The sequence below is a fragment of the Engystomops pustulosus genome, chromosome 1 (genome assembly GCF_040894005.1).
Source record: "Engystomops pustulosus chromosome 1, aEngPut4.maternal, whole genome shotgun sequence".
In the NCBI taxonomy this organism is placed as follows: Eukaryota; Metazoa; Chordata; class Amphibia; order Anura; family Leptodactylidae; genus Engystomops; species Engystomops pustulosus.
In genome coordinates this window covers 115,240,361-115,262,591 of record NC_092411.1, presented here as the reverse complement: position 1 = coordinate 115,262,591, position 22,231 = coordinate 115,240,361, and the positions used below count along the sequence as shown (strand labels likewise).

The 22,231-nt window shown below is 39.5% G+C and overlaps 1 protein-coding gene across 1 annotated transcript in view; it reads right to left on the bottom strand.

Moving 5' to 3' along the window:
• The window catches only part of TRPM6 (transient receptor potential cation channel subfamily M member 6), a 127,695-nt gene that overhangs the window by 82,066 nt on the left and 23,398 nt on the right, over positions 1–22,231 (bottom strand). Inside the window, exons 2-3 of the mRNA XM_072150941.1 lie at positions 1,243–1,322; positions 390–428 (exon numbers count right to left, since the gene is read on the bottom strand). Of these exons, the coding sequence (XP_072007042.1) occupies positions 390–428; positions 1,243–1,322 (119 nt within the window). The remainder of the gene's footprint in view (positions 1–389; positions 429–1,242; positions 1,323–22,231) is intronic.

The window sequence follows — 22,231 nt, the reverse complement described above, 5'->3', positions numbered from 1 at the left end:
GTCCTTAATAAAGTATATTACAAAGTTTAAAATTATTAGCTTGACCATTGACCATGCAATTTAGAAGTCACATCAAAATGCCCAGTATGACATTATTATAATGCCCGTTTGTGAAATTCAGGGTCAGACTGGGTCAACAGATTACCAGAGAATTCTCTAGCACATTATAAATTGGCCCCAAGGATCCATTAGAAGACAAATTAAGCAATTACTTAACACTATGGTATATTACTCTATTTTACTCTATTTATATCTATTATATCATATACTCTATTTTACTCTATTATATCAAGGCTAAACTAGTTAAATATGCAAAATAGAAGTATAGAACTTGTAGGCTACACCAGGATAAGTATTACAGGAACAGAAGTTGTATCATGGCACTTTACCTGATAAGGTTTTGGCAGATCTGGCATCCACCTTGGCACCTTGTAAAGGAAAATAACACTATTGTTAGCTACGTGGTTCCTATAACCTACATGTGACATGGTATAAATGTGTTTCTAGCAGGGTTTTGCAGTACATTAAATGATATATATGCATTATGGATGGTTGAAGACTGTGTAAAACGAGTCGATGTTTCAAAATTGTATCAATACCAAAATGTCAGATTGTTCCCCACCTTCCAATCCTTCAAATGTAATTTGAACGTAAACGTAATTTGAAAACCCACCTGTTTAGAATTGCATATAACACAAGGTGAGGGAGAAGAGCAGTGCAATTATTGTGTGTCTCCATCTACCCTCCCACAGATTGTGAGCCCTCACGGGCAGGGTCCTCCTTCCACTTGTCTCCTGTTCAATGTTTTTTACTTGCATTTTTCTTGTCTTAATGTAATGTATGTGAACCCTTATCGCTTGTACAGCACCATGGAATTAATGGTGCTCTAAAAAGAACAATAATTGCCCCCCCCCCCCATCCTAGCTGTAACGCATCAAAAAGGTAAGTATAATTTTAAGTACTGCTGGTTTACGACACACTACATGTAGCACTGATGGGTACCCATGTTAGAAAACTGCCCAATCGCCCTCATATTCTTTTTATTTGCAAAAGTGTATATATGTAATTTGGTCAAACCTTACATGAACTCTTTTCACCATTCATGTTACAAAAATCAGTGTGCTAGCACATCTCACACTATGTAACCAAAGAACCCTAGTTACAGTGCTTTGGAACATACCCCTCATTTCTCCTGCTATATTTAGACATTCACAGTCACAGCATTACAAGATTCTTACATACCTGTGTGGATCTTTTGAAGCTGGTATTATCTTTGCACATTCTCTTTTACAGAATATACCTTCAATCCAAGATTTCTGGGACTACAGAATAAAAATATACCACATTTAGACAAAAATCAGTTTGACTGCCAAATTAAAGTACTAAGCAAAACATGTGGATGTAGGCACGATAGCAAGGCCATAGACAGAGTTTATTTTGTACCTATAGCGAGCATGGGTAAAAATTAGTTCACCATTTAATACACAGGCAATCAAATACACACACTATACATATTGGATCATCTAGCGGTGTACCTTATATACTCGAGTATAAGCCTAGTTTTTCAGCACAAAAAATGTGCTGAAAAACCCAAACTCGGCTTATACTCGAGTCAAAAAAATAAATATATCTAAACTCACCTTTCCGGCGACCCCTGTATATCTTCTGTGCGATCTGTCCGGCAGCGGCGGCAAGCTATATACACAGGGGCAGGGGCTGGCAGGCTATATACAATGGGGCAGGGTCTGGCAGGCTATATACACTGGGGCAGGGTCTGGCAGGCTACATACACTGGGGCAGGGGCTGGCAGGCTACATACACTGGGGCAGGGGCTGGCAGGCTACATACACTGGGGCAGGGGCTGGCAGGCTACATACACTGGAGCAGGGGCTGGTTGGCTATATACTGGGGAGGCTGTGACCAAATGCATTTCCCACTCTCGGCTTATACTCGAGTCAATAGGTTTTCCCAGCATTTTGTTGTAAAATTAGGGGCCTCGGCTTATACTCGGGTCGGCTTATACTCGAGTATATACGGTATCCCAAATCCTCAAACTCCGAAAACTGCTCTGAAATGCCAGTTTATCATCCATTAGTTCTGGTTTGCAAAACAGTTGCAGTTGTTTGTGTGCTCTGTAAACCACACAAGATGAACTGAAGCAGAAATGTGCCACACGTGCACATAATCTTCCCGTCCTTTCAATTGTTCTAGGACGTCATTTATGAACACTAGTCTTCGCCAGGGAACCTAAACTATACATCACTATTGCAAAAGCTGTTTATGTCCTTATCGCAACTTGACAAGCAATGAAGAGTTGCAAACTCTAATGCTTTCTGTGTGTAGATAAATAACGCATCTGTAAAATAAATCAATACAATTTTACCACACCGGGGTCGATTTAGCAAAGTGTCAGTGTAAAGATGGACTACACAGTATTATTCTGCTCCAGCTATTAGTTTATGACGACATTTTCTGAGGCACAGGCTAGGCCATGCGCCGTTACTTTTTCAGTCAAGTCGCAGAAATGCCTAAAAATGGTCTAAAAAATGTTTAGTAAGTTATGTATTGAATACAATGCCATTAATTTAAAGCAATTTTCTAGGAATTTCAATTCAAAAAGATTGCTTTAAATTAATAGTCACATTCATTTCAATGGACAATACGGACATTGTTAACACCGTTCCGTACAGCACCTTGTACCGGAAAAAAAAGCATGTCCTATTTTCTACTGTATTTCAGTTCCTTATGGCCCTAGAAATCTATATACGGGTTACGTACATGCTGCATACGGATAAAAAACATCACGTATATACGGGCTCATACAGAACGGAAATACGGGACTGGAGAACTCACATGTTCATGTGAATGCAGCCTAACAAGTAGAGTGCATACAACATTCATATAAGTACATGACACTTTGTGTGAGGTTTGTTATAGGTACAGAAATAGCCAATGGGCTCTTAATAACAAACAATAATGCTTTGGTATGCAAATGTTTTTTTTCACCCTCTGAAAACCTTGGATTTACTTTCTTTTTCACACATTAAAACGATCTATTCAAGCCAACGGGTATGTGCACTCCATTAGAAAGCCCTTGTTTTTTCACTTATGCATTGCTTTACAAAACATAGGCTGCATTTATTAGTTTTGTGTGTTTTTGACACATTAAAATAAAAAAATACCAATTATTTATACAGTATCAAAACTGAATATAGGTCTGTAAAACTGCATCATGTGACTACAGCACTAGAAAGTAGCAATATGCTAATTACCCATCAAATCATCTGTGTAATGTATTAGTCATACAGACAACTGAAATGTAAAGAATTTTTATCAAACCCAGAATACCCAGAAGAACACAACAATTATTTATCAATATGACGAATACACTACAAGGATGAGCATCAATTCTATAAAAGTTTGCTGGTCACATGGAAAAAATGAAATTACATGTTGCAATATTAGTATTTCCAACATTTTAAGCTCGTGTAAATAGACAGGTTTCAAACTACTTGTACAAACACCTCTCCAGAATTTTCCAAGAAAATAATAAACCCATTGTTTCATAATACATCTAATGTATGAGATGCCTTTCTAAAGCAAACAAAGCTTGAAACTTATAGACTGCATAAAATGCAAGTCTCCAACATCCCTCCCACTCAGCTTTGCCCCTTGCTCTCTACATCACTTTGTTGAACCTGAAGGACTGGAAGGCTTTTCCTCCTTAGTTTCAGTATTTGCTTGTAGGGCACGTGAATAGTGAGTGTTTTTGTTAAAAAGAAGTCTTTTCAAATAGGTTGGACTAAGTTCACTGTGATTGAATCTTCAGAAGTCCCATTTAGAGGAACAAGTAGCAGCCAGCCTGTTCTACCTACAGTTCCATTCGTGTGAGTGACAACAGACCCCCATTCTCATGATCATAGGGGCCACAGCAGTTATCACCTGCATAGTGGATAGGCATTGTCCTGAAGCTAAATAACATGGCTGCTTTCTCCAAAAAAAGTTCCTCTCCCGATCAAGGTTGGTGCATGATATTGCCTCGAAGTCCCATGCATCTTGATATTGCGGAGCTACAATACCAGCACAACAGCACAAACCTTGGTCAGGTGTGGCTCAGTTTTAAGTAGAAAGCACCCATGTTTTCAGCCTCCAGACAACCTCTAAGGTTATTATGCCAGAGTGTGTGAGCTGCAAACAATTACTTTTACAGGTAACGACAAACCTAGCTATGTCTTGTAATTTCTACAAACTGGAAAAGTTATGGTGGAAGTAATAAGCGCTGGTAGACTAGGAGGTAGAGAGATCTTCCAATGTACTCTAACATGTCTACATCAATAGGACACAGAATGATACTAATGAATTATATTTAGAGAGTCTCAATGTTGAGCAACAATTTCCTTCTTGTAAATGTTACATGAAAGGGAATTACTCTTAATCACACAATAAGGCACGTTCTTGCAAATACTACACTTAAAGCTATAAAAGACGTTGCATTTCTGAAATTGTGTTAAATGATATTTTCACCATTAAATTTAACCCCTTATCACCGACACTAGTTTTCAGCTCAATGACCAGACTCGATTTTTCAAATCTGACATGTCTCACGATAATTGGTTATAACTTTGGAACGCTTTAACATATCTGGGTGATTTTGAGAATGTTTTCTCGTGACACATTGTACTTCATGTTAGTTATAAAATTTAAGTGATACGTTTTGCGTTTCGTTCTGAAAAAAAGTGAAAATTTGGCAAAAGTTTGTAAAAATTCTTCATTTTCCAAGTTTGAAATGTTCTGGTTTCCAGACAAGATGTAAAACTACCCAAAAAGTTTTATAATTAACATTTACAGAATATCTGCTTTATGTTGGGATGATATTTTATGCTTCCAGTCATTTTTCTAGGATGTTATGAGGCGCAGAACTTAAGGTGCGATTTTTCTTATTTTCATGAAAATTGCCAAAACTCACATTTTGAGGGAAAACTCAGCTTTCAGGTGACTTTGAGAGGCCTTAATAATAGTAAAACCCCATAAATTACCCCACTATAGAAACTTCACCCCTCAACATATGTAAAACAACTTCTATTAAGTCCATTAACCCTTTAAGTGTTTCACATGGGTTAAAAAATATGGACCTGCGATTTAGAAACTATAGAATTTTTTTGGGAAAATACATTCATTTAGGCCAAAACTGACATTTTCAGAATAAATTAAATGATGAAACGCACTGCAACGCTTGATGCCCAATTCCTCCTGAGTTTACTGATACCCCATATGTGGTGGTGACTGCTGTACGGGCGCACGGCCGAGTATAGAATGAATGGAGGCGCCATGTACAGCAGATTTGTATTGTCACATTGTGCAACCTATACATTTTTTTCTTTTTGGTAATGCGAACATATGAGGGCTCATTATGTACGGGATGAGATACAATGTATAGATAATTTATTTTGGTAGTCTAAAGCTAATTCATGAGATTTTATTAACTATTTCAAGGGGGGCACAAACAAAATCATCAATTTTTATTTTGGATTGTTAGCATTTTTTCCCCCCGCTCACCGTAACGTAAAAATAATATTTTATCTTTATTTTCTGGTTCACTACGATTGCGGTGATACCTCATTTATATCGTTTTTCTTATTTTTGCTCAATTTTCCTGAGCAAAACCAATATTGGAGAAAATCGCATTGTTTTTACTATTGATAACTTTTCAGGGCCATAACTTCTGTATTTTTCTGTTGTCAGATCTGGTTGAGGGCTTATTTTTTGCGAAAACAGTTGTTCTTTTCAGTCGTATCATATTAGGGAACGTAACTTTTTTTGATCACTTTTTAGAACATTTTTTGTGATGGTGTTTGATGGAAAATTGTATATTATGGGAAGTTTTTCGAGTTTTTTTTTTTCCGTAGTTCACCGAGCGGGTTCAATATTGATTAAGATTTATTGTACAGATTAATACGGACGCGGTGATACCAAATATGTACGTGTTTTTGTGTTTTATTTACTTTATTTGCATTTTATGTGATACTGGGGAGATTATGGGACTTTTATTTTATTTATTTATTTAATTATATTATAAAAAGATTAAATTTTTTTTTTAAACTTTTTTTTACACTTTCTACTTCTTGGCTTGAATAAGCGATCATCCGATCGCTTATTCAAGCCTTTACACTGCAATACACTTGTATTGCAGTGTATACTGTAAGTAACTGAGCATGCTGAGCATGCTCAGTTACACACAGCCGGGTCCTGCCAGGAGGCGGAACCCGGCACAGAGGAGCCGACAGCCCCGGGTCACTCGTCGGAACCCGGGGCTGAGGCAGGAGGGATCGGATCCCCCGGTAAGCACACCGGGGGGGTCCGATCCACAGGGGTCATGCTTGACCGCGGCGTGTAAGGGGTTAAACACCCGGGATCTGAGTTTTTCCGATCCCGGGTGTTAGTGCGGGGTCTGGGCTGTGATATCACAGCCCGACACCAGCACTATAATAACCCGGTGTCCCGAAAACTTCTTCTGACGCGGCGCCGTAGAAAGGCGTCGAGTCAGAAGAAGTACCCTTAATGACCGCCATAAAAAGCCGATAGGGCGGTCATTAAGGGGTTAAGGAACATGAATTATGATACAGTGATAGTTGGTGATTTCTGTTCATTCACATGCCCAACTATCAGGTCAGTCTCCACTCTCAACTCTACTGAACAATCTCCTATGAATAAATTTGATTTGCAAAAATTTGAGCTTGGATGGGTTTTCCAGGGGAAAAGATAGAGACTGGGGAGTGAATGGACCGGAAGACAAAGTGTAAAAGAGTTCTAGAGTTTACATTGTATTGTTATAAAAGCAAGCAATAGGGCAAGAAAAGTTCAAGTTACATCAATTTCAGAAATATTTCACATAAAATAAATCTTAAGTGTGAAAAAGATTCAACAGTATCCATAGCTTTAACCATGTTGCTGTCACATATTATTCACTTACCTTTTCTGCTTGTTTCTTAATGGCCAGTGCTAAAGCTTCTCTGAAAATCCCCCATTCTATACCAGCTGCTATGCTTGACGATTCTGAGGAACCTTCACTCCGGGGAACACTATTCATATTGATGAAATATCCCAAGATGTAAAATGTGCACTTTAACACATTCCGGGCCATTAAAACATGGTGCACATTTTGCCTTAAGTGCAAAGGTCTGTATTCTTGCAAGTCATCAATTTAATGTATAATATATTTCTACCGTCATGATAGATATATATATATATATATATAATTTGCATGGGATATTTTGTGATGACAATCACTGACGTATCGGCCACATCCTACCATTTTATATCTAGCTATTGAAAAAATTTCCATGCTAAGCCAGTTGGAGTTCTATCTGCTTAGTATTGCCAAATATATGACAGCTATAGTCACATTTCCTAATGTATTTTAACATCCTGTTACAAAATTGCAAAGTATAGGGTATTAGGTCCTGAGGAAAACTGTTTCCACTAGTGTTACGACGGTAAACACTACTAAGTTACTTGGCTAACTATTGAGCGTTAACACATTTTTCAAGACACCTTAGAAATATAAAGATGTCTGTCCTGGGTTGCTATAGGTTTCAGCACTTGAAACAACTACCACCCTGTGATAAAATGACTGCATTAACGAACACAGACTGGTTAATGCTTATTACCAAGACTGAAGGGTTGTCCAGGTTTGAGGAAATAAGGCTGAATGAACAACAATCATCAGGAGAAATATTCTCCCTATGTTGTGCACAAGCGGAAGATACTCATACTCTCCGGAGTGGTTCATCACTGAGGAGGAATAGGGAGCCCCTGATATAGTAACTGTGTGGATGGCCTTTAATGACAGACGTATCCTGTAAATCAGTTATAAACGTTAATAGTAAAAAAAAAAAAAAAACTCTTTACAGTCTCGGACACTAATTGTAGGACATTTATCGTACACCAGAGAATTGCATAAAAGTGTATCATGAAAGGGGAAAATAATTGCAATAATCAGAGCTAGTAAGCCTGACAGAAATAAACGTTCCCTATTCTCTCTGTTCGGGTTCACGCACACAAACATGAAATGGGGACATGTACTAGCTCAGGTTAGCATATACCAATGTACTTCTATCAAAAAAAATAGAGCTGTCCCTATTCCTGCCCAGGTTTGCAGCTTGGGCAGCTTTTTTCTAAGGTCATCAACTGCTGATGGCATCCTGCCCACAAACAATGGTACTGATGTACAGGTAGCCTTAGTAAGTTATCTTCTTGATGTTTAGAGGGTGCTTGGGGGTGTGATATTCTGAGAGGGAAATATCTGTGCTGGTCTATGGTGGTTTAAGGGAATGAGTAGTCTGGTTGTTAATAACACTGATGGTCTAGTATAGGGACTAGTTAAATATTTGTGGTTCTTTAAAAGGTTCATTTGCCTGGGTTACCAACTCTGGTAGGATAAGATGATGAGTAAATAAAATGGTACATTCCTCTCTTTTATTAAGTAGTTGAGTAGAGCATGCCCACCAGACAAACAAAATAGGGAAGGCAACAGTATGCCTTTACTGCACTCAAGGCCCAGTAGAGATATGTAAAGGTGTCCGTCTCAGAGATGTATTACGTAGCACAGAGATATCATTCTCAGTTTCTGACTATTGTAATCTGTGTTTGGTCAGAGAGGAGGAGCTGGGGCTGGAGGCATGTGTTATGCTAATCTTCTCTCATAATGTCAATCAGTGACAGGCAATGTCAGAGAACCGATTATAAATGTTGATCTGTGAGTTTTGTCATCTAATAGCTGTGTTCACGCACATTCCGCTAATATTCTGTCGACAATGTTTACATAATCACAATGTTTCAGCAGTTTTACTGGCAGTTGCATTTATGCGGTTACGCTTACGCAGAGTTTGCGCCGGTTACACTTACGCATCGTTTTTGCCACGGTTAAACAGCGTTTGCATCACGGTTACACAACTCTTGCATGACGGTTATGCTTACGCGCAGTTTGCGTCACGGTTACACTTACACAGCACTTGTGGCACGGTTACGCGTTTACACTTACTCTGCTTTTGCGTCATGTTTACGCTCATGTGGCGTTTGAATTACATTTACACAATGTTTGTGTCAGGGTTATGCTTACGCGGTATTTGCGTCCAAATTTATGCTTACTCCTCTTTTGCATCATGTTAACTCTTATAAGGTGTGTGCGTCACGTTTACGCAGCTTTTGCGTCACGTTTATGCTCAGGCAGCGTTTGCGTCACGTTTATGCAGCATTTGCATCACATTTACGCTTATGAAGTGATAGCGCCACGTTTGCGCTTACAGTGTTTGCGTCACATTTGTTCTTACGGGCATTTGCGCCACTTTAATGCTGAGGAAGTGGTTGCGTAACGTTTATGTTACGGCAGATTTACACTTTCGTGCCATGACATATGCGTTTACACTTACATGCCATTTGCATTTATGTCTTGTTTGCATCGTGTATACCCTTATGTGGTGTATGCGTTGATGTCTTGTTTGCACTTATGTTTACATTGTGTTTGCGCTTACATTGCATGCGTATTTACCAATGCGTGTAACATTGCATTTTTGTAAACATTGTGTAAATGCAATGTGAACAGAATATTAGAATGTGTGTGAACATAGCCTTTAGATGCACAGATTTTAGAGAAATTACATCTCACCACTCACAGTATGTGAGAAGATTAGCATAACACACGCCCCCAGCTCCTCCTCTCTGACCAAGCACAGATTATAAAGGTCAGATCTCGGGACTAATAACTCTGCAACCGCGGGGACTAGAAGGAAAATTCAAATAGCCCGTGAATCTTTGTTGCAGCCGCTACATAATGGTATGATAATCTCCATATAAGTGAAGTAGTGAAAGGTCTTCTTTAATCCTGCTTCAGAAAGAGATACAAACACAGGGCTATATTAAAATTCACTACAAGCTGGTGAACTTGGCTTTCTATTTTGAGGATGCCATGTTACCAGTGCTGCTATGGAAGCCTGGGAGGGACCAAAAGATAAAAGCGTATACAATTGAAAAGCGTTCTCCTTAGAGGTTGGTAGGAGGCTAGAGCTATTACAGAAGCCCATAGAGGCCAAAAAAGGTAAAGCATATCTGCTTGCAAGACCGATCTGATGAAGCAGAAAAGTGTGTGTGCGCCGTCCAGATGGGAAAAAATATGGGAACGCTTCGAAAAAAAAGTGAGTATATGGATATACTCAAGCTGGGGGTGATTTGTCTAAATGGAATTGGGCTTACGTCAAGAAGGTGACAAGGAAAACACAAAAACTAAGATGGATAAAGATGCACAGGGTAATAAAAAACACATATCCACAAATGTTACCTCTACCTTATGATAAATTATAAACCATCCATGAACCTAACCTTGACATTTATAAAAAAGTAACTGGTAGTGTATGGGAAATTCTGATAACAGAACATTAACGAAGGGGGTGATTTAACATACATAAAGTGCCTTCTATTAAAGGCTTCATTTAGGCCATTGGGATACAAAATATTTTATTTGAAAATCTCAACATAATGGCGGGTACAAGTCTAGGATTGCCAGACCCTGAAGATCAGTGATGGGCCTATTTAACATGAATGGGTAAACACAGGTCACAATATTTGGTCCCCATTTTGACCTCCAGTAATTCTATTAAATGCTGCTACTCAGTACCTGCTTGTTTGGAGTTATTATATCCCTCAATAAATATATATCATATGCAATTATATTATATTGCAAGAGGAGGGAGTATAACATTACCATAATACAGGTAACAGGATATGAAAGGTTTAAGTATATATTATATATATTACATTGCCGGTTACATTTCAGTGTGACCAGTTTATTCTGTATTTTTCTATACTTGACCTGGAACACACAGATCTATTATTTCATGACTGATGCACTCTTGTACAATATGCACAGTACATAATTATTAAATGGGAGTAATAGACATTACCTGGAATCACATAATTACAAGATAAAAATTATTTACTAATCAACTTTTAAGGGGGTTATCCAAGGAATCATTCTATACCAAAAGCCCTTAAGTCCTCTTAATATTTGTATTTTAAAGTACCATAATTTTGCATGGAACATCTTGAAATACTCCTTTTATTATGTTTCAAATGCAACCTTGGAGCTGCTGCTAATCTACACTGGTAGATGCCATCTCTGGACAAAGTTCCTAAGTAAATATTTTTCTAAAGGTGCAATTGATATAACCAAAATGCCAGTAACAACCGCCATAATACACCCCGGCAAAGACATCAAACCATAGATGTCCATAAATAAAGTTAGGGTCTGTGTAATAATGGGAAAACAGAACTCAGATCTGCCATTAGAAGACAAAAAGCGCCCATATCCGGACAAAGGAATTTTCTCTTAAAAAGAATAAAAGAGTGAATTCTTGGGTATGTGAAAGAGGCAAGTATCCTATGCAGTGAAGGTGTGAAAAGAAAAATATGAGCTAAACATGCATTGTCAAACGATTGTTACTAGTATTTACTGCACAGCATCTTTTCGAGTGTAGTGTAGATTAGATTGTAAGCCCCACTGGGGACAGGGACCTATATGGCAAGCTCTGTGCAGCGCTGCGTATTCTGTGTGCGCAATATAAATAAAGGAATTATTATAATAGCTCAAAGTGAAGATCTGACATCAGTATGTACGGTCAAATAGATCATACAGTCATTATGGATACAGAAGTTGTCACATAACAGCTGTGCTGGACAAGCTGTCCAAGGTTTAGGTATAATAAACACCTAAATAAGTAGAAGAATTTCAGGGTAAACAGGGGGATCAACACCGCCTAATAAAAATTCAACGACTAAAAGATTAGCCCCCCTGACATGTTTCATCAGTAAATTGGCGTTCAGGGCTAATGCTTAGCGCAGCCCTATGCGACTCTCACGAAAAATTCATCTTTAACGATCAGCTGGTAAGAACATAGTCATCTGACAGTAAGGTCACATGGTCATTTGGTAGACACACCAAGAATAGCGACTAGTAATTATAGAGGTTCTGTGTTCCATCCGCACATAGAACAACAGGCACACAAAGTGAAGAACTTTTATAGAAATGGTAAATCTAATATATATAGCTAGATATGTGTGCGTCCGCTAAAGGAATCTGTACCCTCGCGTTTACAATCGCCAAACTTTGCACAGTTGTTGCCTGTGACTTGGGGAACATCTCAGACCAGATTTTAAGCCGAAATTATGTCACACGAGAGAAAAACAGACAAGCAACATCTCTTTCTTTCTTAATTTTTGTGTCAGATATTTCTTTATTGTTTTAATAAAATACAAATAAACTCCTCTCCCCACCCCCCTTTCCCAGCCAGGGTTACAAGATTTACACCACATAGTCCACAGTCCATAGTCCACAGCAGTTGTAACAGAAAATTCACCACCGAGGGCAAGAGAGGTTCCTCATAGAAGATCATCGAGGTAACACATTAGTTATGAACAGCGATTCCCTTAAAGCAGTGCATCCCTTTTCTTAAAGGCCTACACCAGATAGCATAAGCCTGACCCTCAACAGCTCTGCTGACACCAATCCTGGAGTATCTAAACAAGGACCCCAAAGCTTATCAAACTTAGCAGTCACTTTTCCTTTTTTATATATTGCACTCTCATTAACCAACATGGTTTTAAATTTGTTGAAACTCTCTCTTGGTAGGAGAAATTGCCTGGATTCATTTAGCTGCTATTGCTTTTCCCCCCAAAATAGACATCTTCCTACTGCAATTTGGCCTATGTTGTATAACGCAAGCTTCTCTGTATACCCCAAAACACATGTAACTATATTTCTAGGTATTTTAATTGTGTATGCTCTATCAATAAGCTTTAAAATATCCGACCAGAACCGTGATATGCTGTGGTCGTTTAATAGCCTATGTGACATGTCCGCATAATCTTCTCCACATTTGGGGCAAACCGCAGTCGGTGGGGCACACTTTGGCGTCCATTACACCCTGTGTATGATATACAGCGGAGACAACCTATTCACCTCTCCTAGAGAGACCAGTGGAAACCCTTCCAATATACTTTTTCATTGGTCATCTGTCATGGGACCTGCGTCCCTTTCCCACTTCCCCTGGACATGGCTGGGAAAACCACCTAAAAATTTACCCAGAATTTGATATAATAGCTAATCGAGTCCAGAAGAAATGGCCTTCCTTAGCCACATACTGTATCAGAGCATCTTTTTGTAAGGTCAGGGGCCTCTCTCTTTTTGCCCGTGTACAAAACGCATGTTTCAGCTGGAGATAATGGAAAAAATACTGACTTGCAGTCAGGAAATTTTCCTGCAACTGCTGTAATGTCTTAATGACCGAGTAATGTACAAGTTGTGATAATTTAGTCAAGCCTACCCCTTCCCAGAAATGTGCACATTCCAAATTCTGATAACCCTGGGTTGTCCTACAGGGGTGTACGCTCTCTATATCCAATCAATCCTCCATATTGTTTGATTGATTGAGTGTGCCCAGGGGGCCCCTCCAGCTCCAAATGTCCCTGCCTCCAATGCCAGGAGCAAGTTTTTAACGTGTAGTTTCTAACTTGTGTTTAATTATGTGGAATGTCGTGTCAGCTATCCCGTCTATTCCCCATGCTCTGAGGTGCTGTACCTACGCTGCTAAATAGTAGACCCAGGGGGTTCGGCAACGCCAGTCCTCAATCTTGGAACACTGCAGGGTCTTTAAGCGTATTCTAGGGCTTCCTCTTTCCAATATTAGATCCCTAAATAGCGCATTAATCTTATAGAATCTAGATAGCGGTACCCAGATAGGAGATTGTGTAGTACCAAATTTTTCGGACTATATGGCGCACTGGATTATAAGCCGCACCATCAATAAAATGCCTGCTAAAACGTCTAAGTTCGCATATAAGGCGCACCGGATTATAAGGATGAATGACCAGCAGGAGGCAGACCTGTGCACAGTTCAAGGCAGCTGTTGTTTTTAAGTACGGTTCATATATAAGGTGCATTTATACATACATAAGGTGCGCCTCATAGTCCGAAAAATATGGTAAGCATAGCAATTGGGGCACAAGGTTTAGGTGACTGACAACAGTAGTTTACACCAAGAGCTCACCTTAGCCTTGATGGCTGTTAATCACAGGGTAATGTTAAGTTCTTCAAAGTTGGTGGGCTGCACAGATAACTGTATGCTTAGATATTTGAAGGAAGTTATAGGGATAGGTGTTGAGGCCATCTCCAAAACAAAGTCCAACACATCCAGCACAATGATGGCCAATTTGTGCCAGTTTATAACCAGGCCCAACATATCTCCGAACTTACTTAAAAGACACATCAAAGATGGGCCAGTATCTCCCAGAAAACATCAATGCGTCATTTGCGTAAAGTGCAATCTTGTTGTCTGGCTATATCTGAATCTTAAATTAAATCTTAAGTTAAATAGCGATTGCGAATAGCAACAGAGACAGGAGGCAGGACTGGTACAGAGAAGTATAGAATGCTCTAGTACCCCCAAAACACCAGCTGCACTACTATGCACCTGTCCTGCATGATCCCGCAAGGCTGCTATATGTGATACTCCTTGCTGCGCTCTGGTAAAAACTGAAAGAAAAGACATTAGAACAAAAGTACAAAATAACAGAGAACATTTTTCATGTGGACCTCTTCCTGCCCTGCAATTATTATTATTATTATTTTAAACATCTGCGTAGCCCTGGCATATGAAACCCAACTCCCCCCTTCCCAAACCAAAACTTGCATCAGTGTCCCACCAACCCATAATTGGCGTTCTCTAGAATACCTGCCAAGCTCCTTTCCCTTAAACAAATAGCAGATAAGAACTATATACTAAAGTATGGCAACGTGGCAAAAAAAAAAAAAAAGGCTGCAAAAAGTAGTGTAGAACCACAGCCCTATGGCACATTAACTCCCAACAGAGAAATCGGATACAATAAAGTCTATAGAAAGGATATGAATAGTTATAATTCCTCTTCCACCGGAGCTTTCAGTTGGGCCTCATGTATATCAAGCAAGTTCAGTGTTGCCCCCACGTCTTCAAAGAAAAATGGGTGGACCCCAGAGCTACCACCCAGAGATTTGCTGGAAATAACATTGAGTAGAACACTTTCACCTCCCTCAGACACCCATTGATATCTAAACTTTGCACACTGCTTCTGGATTTCGATTCAGTAGTCCAGAAACAGATTTTGGAACCATTTACTGTGAGGTCTCCACCCTTAAAATGGAGGACCTTGGCCAGAATAGGTCATGTACCCCAACCTGGCTGTAGCAGTCTGCTAGGTAATCGGTGCACCCGCTCTATACCTTATAGAGGTAATAGGGCATCAGCTCCAAATTTCTATAGGAGCCATTCCTCAGTAAAAGCAGTCATGTTTTTGCCCTCCACCTTTTCAGGAAAGCCTATCAGGCGGACGTTATTACACCTGGCTCTATTTTCCAAATTATCCATTTGAGCCCATAAGGCAATTATCTCCTGCTGGTCCTTCTAGAGCCATTTTTAGATTTCCCCAGGTCATCTTTTAAATCAGAGTTTCACTATTCCACTTCAGTCGTTTTCTTAGATATCTTATGTAAATCATGGCCAATTACAGAAAGTTCCTCCCTCATAATTCCACCGGTGTTTGGCTCTGTGCTGCTTAGCTGGTGGTGCAGCGTTCTGGTCGTCCGAAAGGTCCTCATCTGAGGGCTGCGTGTCTGGCGCCATATGTCTCAGCCAGTCATCCTCTGCACATTCCGGCCTGGATTCTCCAGCCTGTTTCAACTTCCCGGCTATTTCCCTCTCCCGCTTTATGAGGGCCAGAGTGGTGGGAAAAGACGTGTTGGCACTATCTTGGGATTCTGGCAGATGGATGGTGTTGCTGCTGCCTTTCCCTCTGCTGGGCATTTTTGGTTAATGGAGTTGCTGACATGAGCTCCCATTTGTCACAGTATGCTGCAAGGCTACCTTCCCTTCAGAATTACTGGTTGCAGTCGGATAAAATGTATGGATGTATGGGAGCTCCACAGCACACGTCCTACACCATGTCCCAAATGAAATATTTTTTAATAGATCAGTGCCCATGGCTGTGTGTCATGTCCTACTCTGAACTACTTTTCACTGATCACTCAGAATATAGCTCATGAGAATCCATGAAAGCCGTGCAAGACGGCTTCAGATTGAATGAGAAACAGATATTAATGTCAGTTTTTCACAATCAGCTTTTTTGTGGGCATTGAGCCCAAGGTCAGGGATAAACAGGTTGAAATCGATGAACAAAAAATAACAAGTTGTAGATTAAAAACTTGCAGTGGTACTCCACTTCTGCTTCCACTGCAGCTTTTTAACACAGAATATAATAATAAATAATAATAATTCTTTATTTATATAGCGCACACAGATTAAGCAGTGCTGCACAAAGCTTGTCAAATTGATCCCTGTCCCCATAGGGCTCAAAATCTAATTAACCCCTAGGCGCACCAGGACGTTATAGTACGTCCCCGGGGCTAGATGCTTAGCGCACGGGGACGTTCTATAACGTCCTGCTTCTGGCACCGGCTCACGAACGGAGCCGGTACCAGAAGCAGCGGCTGTCAGCTGTCTAGTACAGCTGACAGCCTGCGCTAACACCCGCGATCGGAGCCGGCTCCAATCGAGGGTGTTAACCCCTTACACGCCGCTGTCAAGCATGACCGCGGCGTGTAAGGGTGTTTGCGCTGTGGATCGGATCCCCCGTGCCGCTTACCGGGGGATCCGATCCACTTCTGGGCAGCTCCGAGGACTGGCATGTGCCCCGGAGCTGCCCGGTCTCCATGGCAGCCAGACCCCTTCCGGGTCTGACTGCAAACTGTCTGAGCATGCGCAAGCTTGCTCAGACAGTTTACACTGCTCTACAATAAAATAGTATTGTAGAGCAGTGTATTGAACTTAAACCAGTGATCAGAGCATCACTGGTTCAAGTTCAAGTATGTATAAGTAAAAAAAAGTCAAAAACACTAAAGTTAACACATTAGAATAAATAAAAAATAAATGCATTAAAATATAAGCCCCTAAAATGTCACTTTCCTATAAAAACACTTAACCCCTTCCCGCACCCTGACGTGATTCTACGTCATAGGATGCGGGTAGTTCCCGCACCTTGACGTAGAATCACGTCATGGCGATCGCCCGAGCTCAGAAGCTGAGCCCTTGCGATCGCCGCGGGATCCCAGCGGTACGCGGTAGCTGGGATCCCGCAGTACCAGCCGGGATCGCGACTATCGCGATCCCGACTGTTTAACCCTATAGACGCCGCGGTCATAGTGACCGCGGCGTCTATGGTGTATTGGCGCGACGATCGGCACCCTCCGTGCAGGGCACGGAGGTGCCGATCGTTGCCATGGCAACCTAGAGGCACGATCAGGTCCCCTGGGCTGCCTGTGGCAGCTGCCTGCTAGGATCGTGCACTGTGCACGATCTAACAGTGCAGCTGTCAGCCTATGCAGAATGCATAGGCTGACTATGTCATATGCTGCAATACATTAGTATTGCAGCATATTACAATGAACAAGTGATCAAATGATCACTTGTTCATGTCCCACCCTGGGACAAAATAAAACAGTAAAAAAAAAGTTTAAAAAAAAGGTGCAACTAAAAAAAAATTATTTAAAAAGAATAAAAGTCCCCTTAAGTCCCGTCCCATGCAGTAATCATATAAAACATAAAAAAAGTGAAAATCACCAAAAAAACCACAACATATTGGGTATCACAATGTCCGTAACAACCCGTCAAATAAAATAAAATGGTCACTGAACCCGTACGGTGAACGCCGTAAAAAAAACCCACAAAAAAACCTCACAAAAATTATTAAATTTTCACATCTGACCGCATAAAAAGTGCATAAAAAGTGATCAAAAAGTAAAATGTACCCCAACATGATACCAAGAATAAGTACAGCTTGTCCCGCAAAAAATAAGCTCTAAACCAGCGCTGTAAACAAAAAAATATAAATGTTCTGCCCATTGTTACATGGCGATACAAAAACAAGTAAATGTCTCACAAAATGAGTTCTATATTCTGCAAAACAAGTTCACCATAAAAAAGCCATGTAAATGGGGTATCGCCGTAATCGTGATGACCCGTAGAATAAAGATAACACATTATTTTTATGGTACGGTGAACGTCCGAGGAAAAAAATGCTAAAAACCATAAACAAGAATTAATGATTTTTTTAACCATCACCAAGAAAGATTTAATAAAATCTGATTATTAGCTATTGAGCCCCCCCGTAAATGATGCACCTGAAAAGTGGATCTCATCCACAAAAAAATAATCCCCCTTATGTCCAAATTACAAAAAAATAAACATTTTATAGCCTGTAAAATGTGACATTGCAGATCTGCTCTGAATGGCGCCTCCTTCCGTTCTATGCCCGGCTGTGCGCCCGTACAGCAGTCACCACCACATATGGGGCATCCTCATACTCGGGAGACATTGGGTATCAAACTTTGTGGAGTTTTTTGTCATTTAATACTTTGTGACGGTTTAATTTTTGGCCAAAATTAATATATTGTCTAAAAAAAATGACAGCTTGTAAATTAGACCTCCATTTTGTTTTAACCATTGTGAAGCATCTAAAGGGTTAACATACTTCTTAAAGTTGATTTTTTACACATTGAGGGGTGTAGTTTCTAAAATGGCATAATTTATGGGGGTTTACTGCTGTTTAGGCCTCTCAAAGTCAGTTAAAGCTGAGCAGGTGGCTCTAAATAAGGGTTTTGGCGTTTTTCATAAAAATGAGAAAAATTGCTCCCAAAATTCTGAACCTCCTAACAACCTAGAAAAGAGAGAGGATGCATAAAACCCTATGCCGATATAAAGCAGACATTCGGGAAATGTTAGTTATAAAGTTACTTGGGTGCTATGACTATCTGCCTGAAAAGCAGAACATTTTGAACTATGAAAATGAAGAATTTTTAGAAATTTTTGCCAAATTTAAGTTTTTTTCATAACTTAACACAAAAGATATCATCAAAATTTGAATATTACTTTGAAGTACAATGTGTGACGGTAAAACAATCTCAGAATCCCCTGGATATGTTAAAGTGTCAAAAAGTTATAACCTCCTATAATGACACAGGGCAAATTTTAAAAATCAGGCCTGGTCCTAAAGGTCTAAAATGGCATAGACACGAAGGGGTTAATAAAGTATAAAAAACACAAAAACCCCCCGCATATTTGGTATTGCCGCGTCCGTAACAATCTGTATAATAAAACAGAATCGTTACTGGACCCGCACGGTACACGCCGTAGAAAAAAAACGCAAAAACGTTCCAAAAAAAGATCATTTTTAATTAATACCCTATAAAAAATGCTCTAAAAAGTATTTTAAAAAATGTTATGCACTCCAAAATAAGCCCACTAAAAAGAACAACTCTTCTCGCAAAAAATAAGCCCCTAACCAGATTTGTCAGCCGAAAAATAAAAAAGTTATGCATATGAAAAGATGGTGATGCTAAAATGAACAAGATTTTCTCCAAATTGGTTTCTATTCAGTACAATTGAATAAAATACACATATCCCTGCGTCCGTAACAATCTGCATAAAAAAACAGAATTGTTATTAGATCCGCAAAGTGAACCCCGTAAAAAACTAAACAAAAAAAAGCTCCAGAAAAAAGATCATTTTCAATTAATACCCTATAAAAATGCTCTAAAAAAGGGATTTAAAAAATGTTATGCACTCTAAAATAAGCCCACTAAAAAGAGCTATCATTCTTGCAAAAAATAAGCCCTTAAACAGATCTGTGAGGCGAAAAATAAAAAAGTTATGCATATGAAAGACGGTGATGCTAAAATTAACAACATTTTTGCCAAATTACTTTTTATTCAGTAAAAATGGGAAAAAATAAAAAATCTATATAAATGAGGTCTTTTTGTAATCGTGGCAACCCAAAGAATAAAAATAATATACTATTTTTATGGTATGGTAAACAGCCAAAAAAAAACCCATAAAAATCTTCCTGAAAAGTGATGATTTTCATTTCCTCCACCAACAAAGAGTTAATAAAATCTCACCAATTAGCCTATAGATTCCCCCAAATTACGTACCAGAAAAGTGCATCTCATGTGGCAAAAGAAATAAGCCCCTATAGGTCCACATTAAAAAAAAGAAAAAAATTATAGCCTGTACAATGTGACATAGCAAATCTGATCTGGATGGCGCCTCCTTCCCTTCTATGCCCGGCCGTGTGCCCATACAGCAGGTTACCAGCACATATGGGGTATCCGTGTACTCGGGAGAGATTGGGTAACAAACTTTGTGGAGCCTTTATTCATTTAATCCATTGTAAATGTTTAATTTTCCACCCAAAATGGGTGTATTGTGAAAAAATATTACAATTTGCAGACTGTACCTCCATTTTGTTTTAACCCCTATAAAACACGTAAAGCGTTAACAAACTTCTTAAAAGTGGTTTTTCATACGATGAGGTGTGTAGTTTCCACAATGGGGTAATTTACGAGTCTCACTATTATTTAGGCCTCTCAGTGTCAATTAGAAGTTGAGCAGGTCCATCTAAGTACGGGTTTTGGTGATTTTACAAAAAATGTGAAAAATGATACCTAAATTCTGAGCCTTATAACATTCTAGTAAAATATGTGGAATCTTAAAAAACCATGCCAACATAAAGCAGACATTTGGGAAATGTAAGTTATGAATTTATTTGGGAGCTATGACGATCTGCATCAAAAGTAGAGAATTTAGAACGTTGAAAATAAAGAATTTTTCCAAATTTTTGCCAAATTTTGTTTTTTTCATAACTAAACGCAAAAGATTTCATCCAAATTTTTAAACTAATTTGAAGTACAATGTGTCACGAGAAAACGATCTCAAAATCCCCCGGATATCTCATAGCGTTCCAAAGCTATAACCACTTATAGTGACACAGGCCAGATTTGAAGAATGGGGCCGCGTCCTTAAGGCCAAAAGAGGCCGAGTCCCGTAGGGGTTAACCTACCAGTATGTTTTGAAGTGTGAGAGGAAACCCTCGCAAACACAGAGAGAACATACAAACTCTTGGCAGATGTTGACCTGGGTGGGATCAGAACCAAGACTCCAAAGCTGCAAGGCAGAAGTGTTACCCAGTCAGCCACCATGCCGCCCTAATATGGATTGAATTTTGGAGAACTCCTATTCACTTTCCCGCTAATGGAATTCGCTGTGGAATAGACATTTCCAATGTGGATAAAATGCACCCAAGACTCCTCATGTGTGTCCTGGTCTAGAGCTGCGCTCACATTGGGCAGTTGCAAAGCATAGCATGCCAAAAGCAGGTCAAAACACATGTGCTTTACCACCTTGGAAAATGCATTAGCCTGTTTTGTTTGTAATGCAAATGTGTGAACTCAACTAAGGTAGACCTGATAGATATAAATAATATAAGGTAGATTATAAATATTCAAATTTACATTGAAAAAGTAAAAAAATATATTTGCCCTATACATCACATGTAGTGATTTTCTACAGAAGTCAAAAAAATGCCTGGTTTCTTGTGCACTTTATATACATTAGATGTACATAGCCCTGTCTGCCCAGCAGCCTCTTAGAGATCTGTCACTCATGTGACTCCTCGCTATAGGGTCTACATCTTGCCGCAGTTTTCTTGTTGATATCATCGATGACTTGCCTCTGCCTCTTACAACCGACATCATCAGCCTCGGAGAAGTCAGGGATAAGCAGTGTCTGATCACTGCTCAAGCCTACAGGGAACATGCACAGCGATCAGCAACACCACAGTGCCTTTTGTTAGTGTACACTTTTTAGGAAGTTTTTCATTTTTGTTTTTTACATGTTTTTCTTATAAATAATCTTTATATAATATTCACTGGTGCCTGTGGAATTTTTTTTTTTCCATTTTGTAACCATCTACCCTTGGGACCGGACCAAGCATACCCTATCCACATGTGCACAGTCGTTTGGGACCTGAGAATACAGCCCATGGGTGGGCAGACTTCTTTTTTCTATTTATCTTGGGACACCACAGCTCCTGTGTCTCCTGTCAACATTGCCTATGTGTAGAGAGCTGCTAGGGAACCACACCAGCTGTACTGCAAAGATTCTTGCCATTCTCATTATCCTGCCAGTACAAGGAAAAGTCCATTTGTTTTTAAATGTACCTGGCATTTTTGAAGGAGTAAAACTGCTTGTACAGGCATTTTAGGCGACCTCTGGTTACCTGTTATAAAGTATCCTGTCCACACACTTCAACTTCTCCA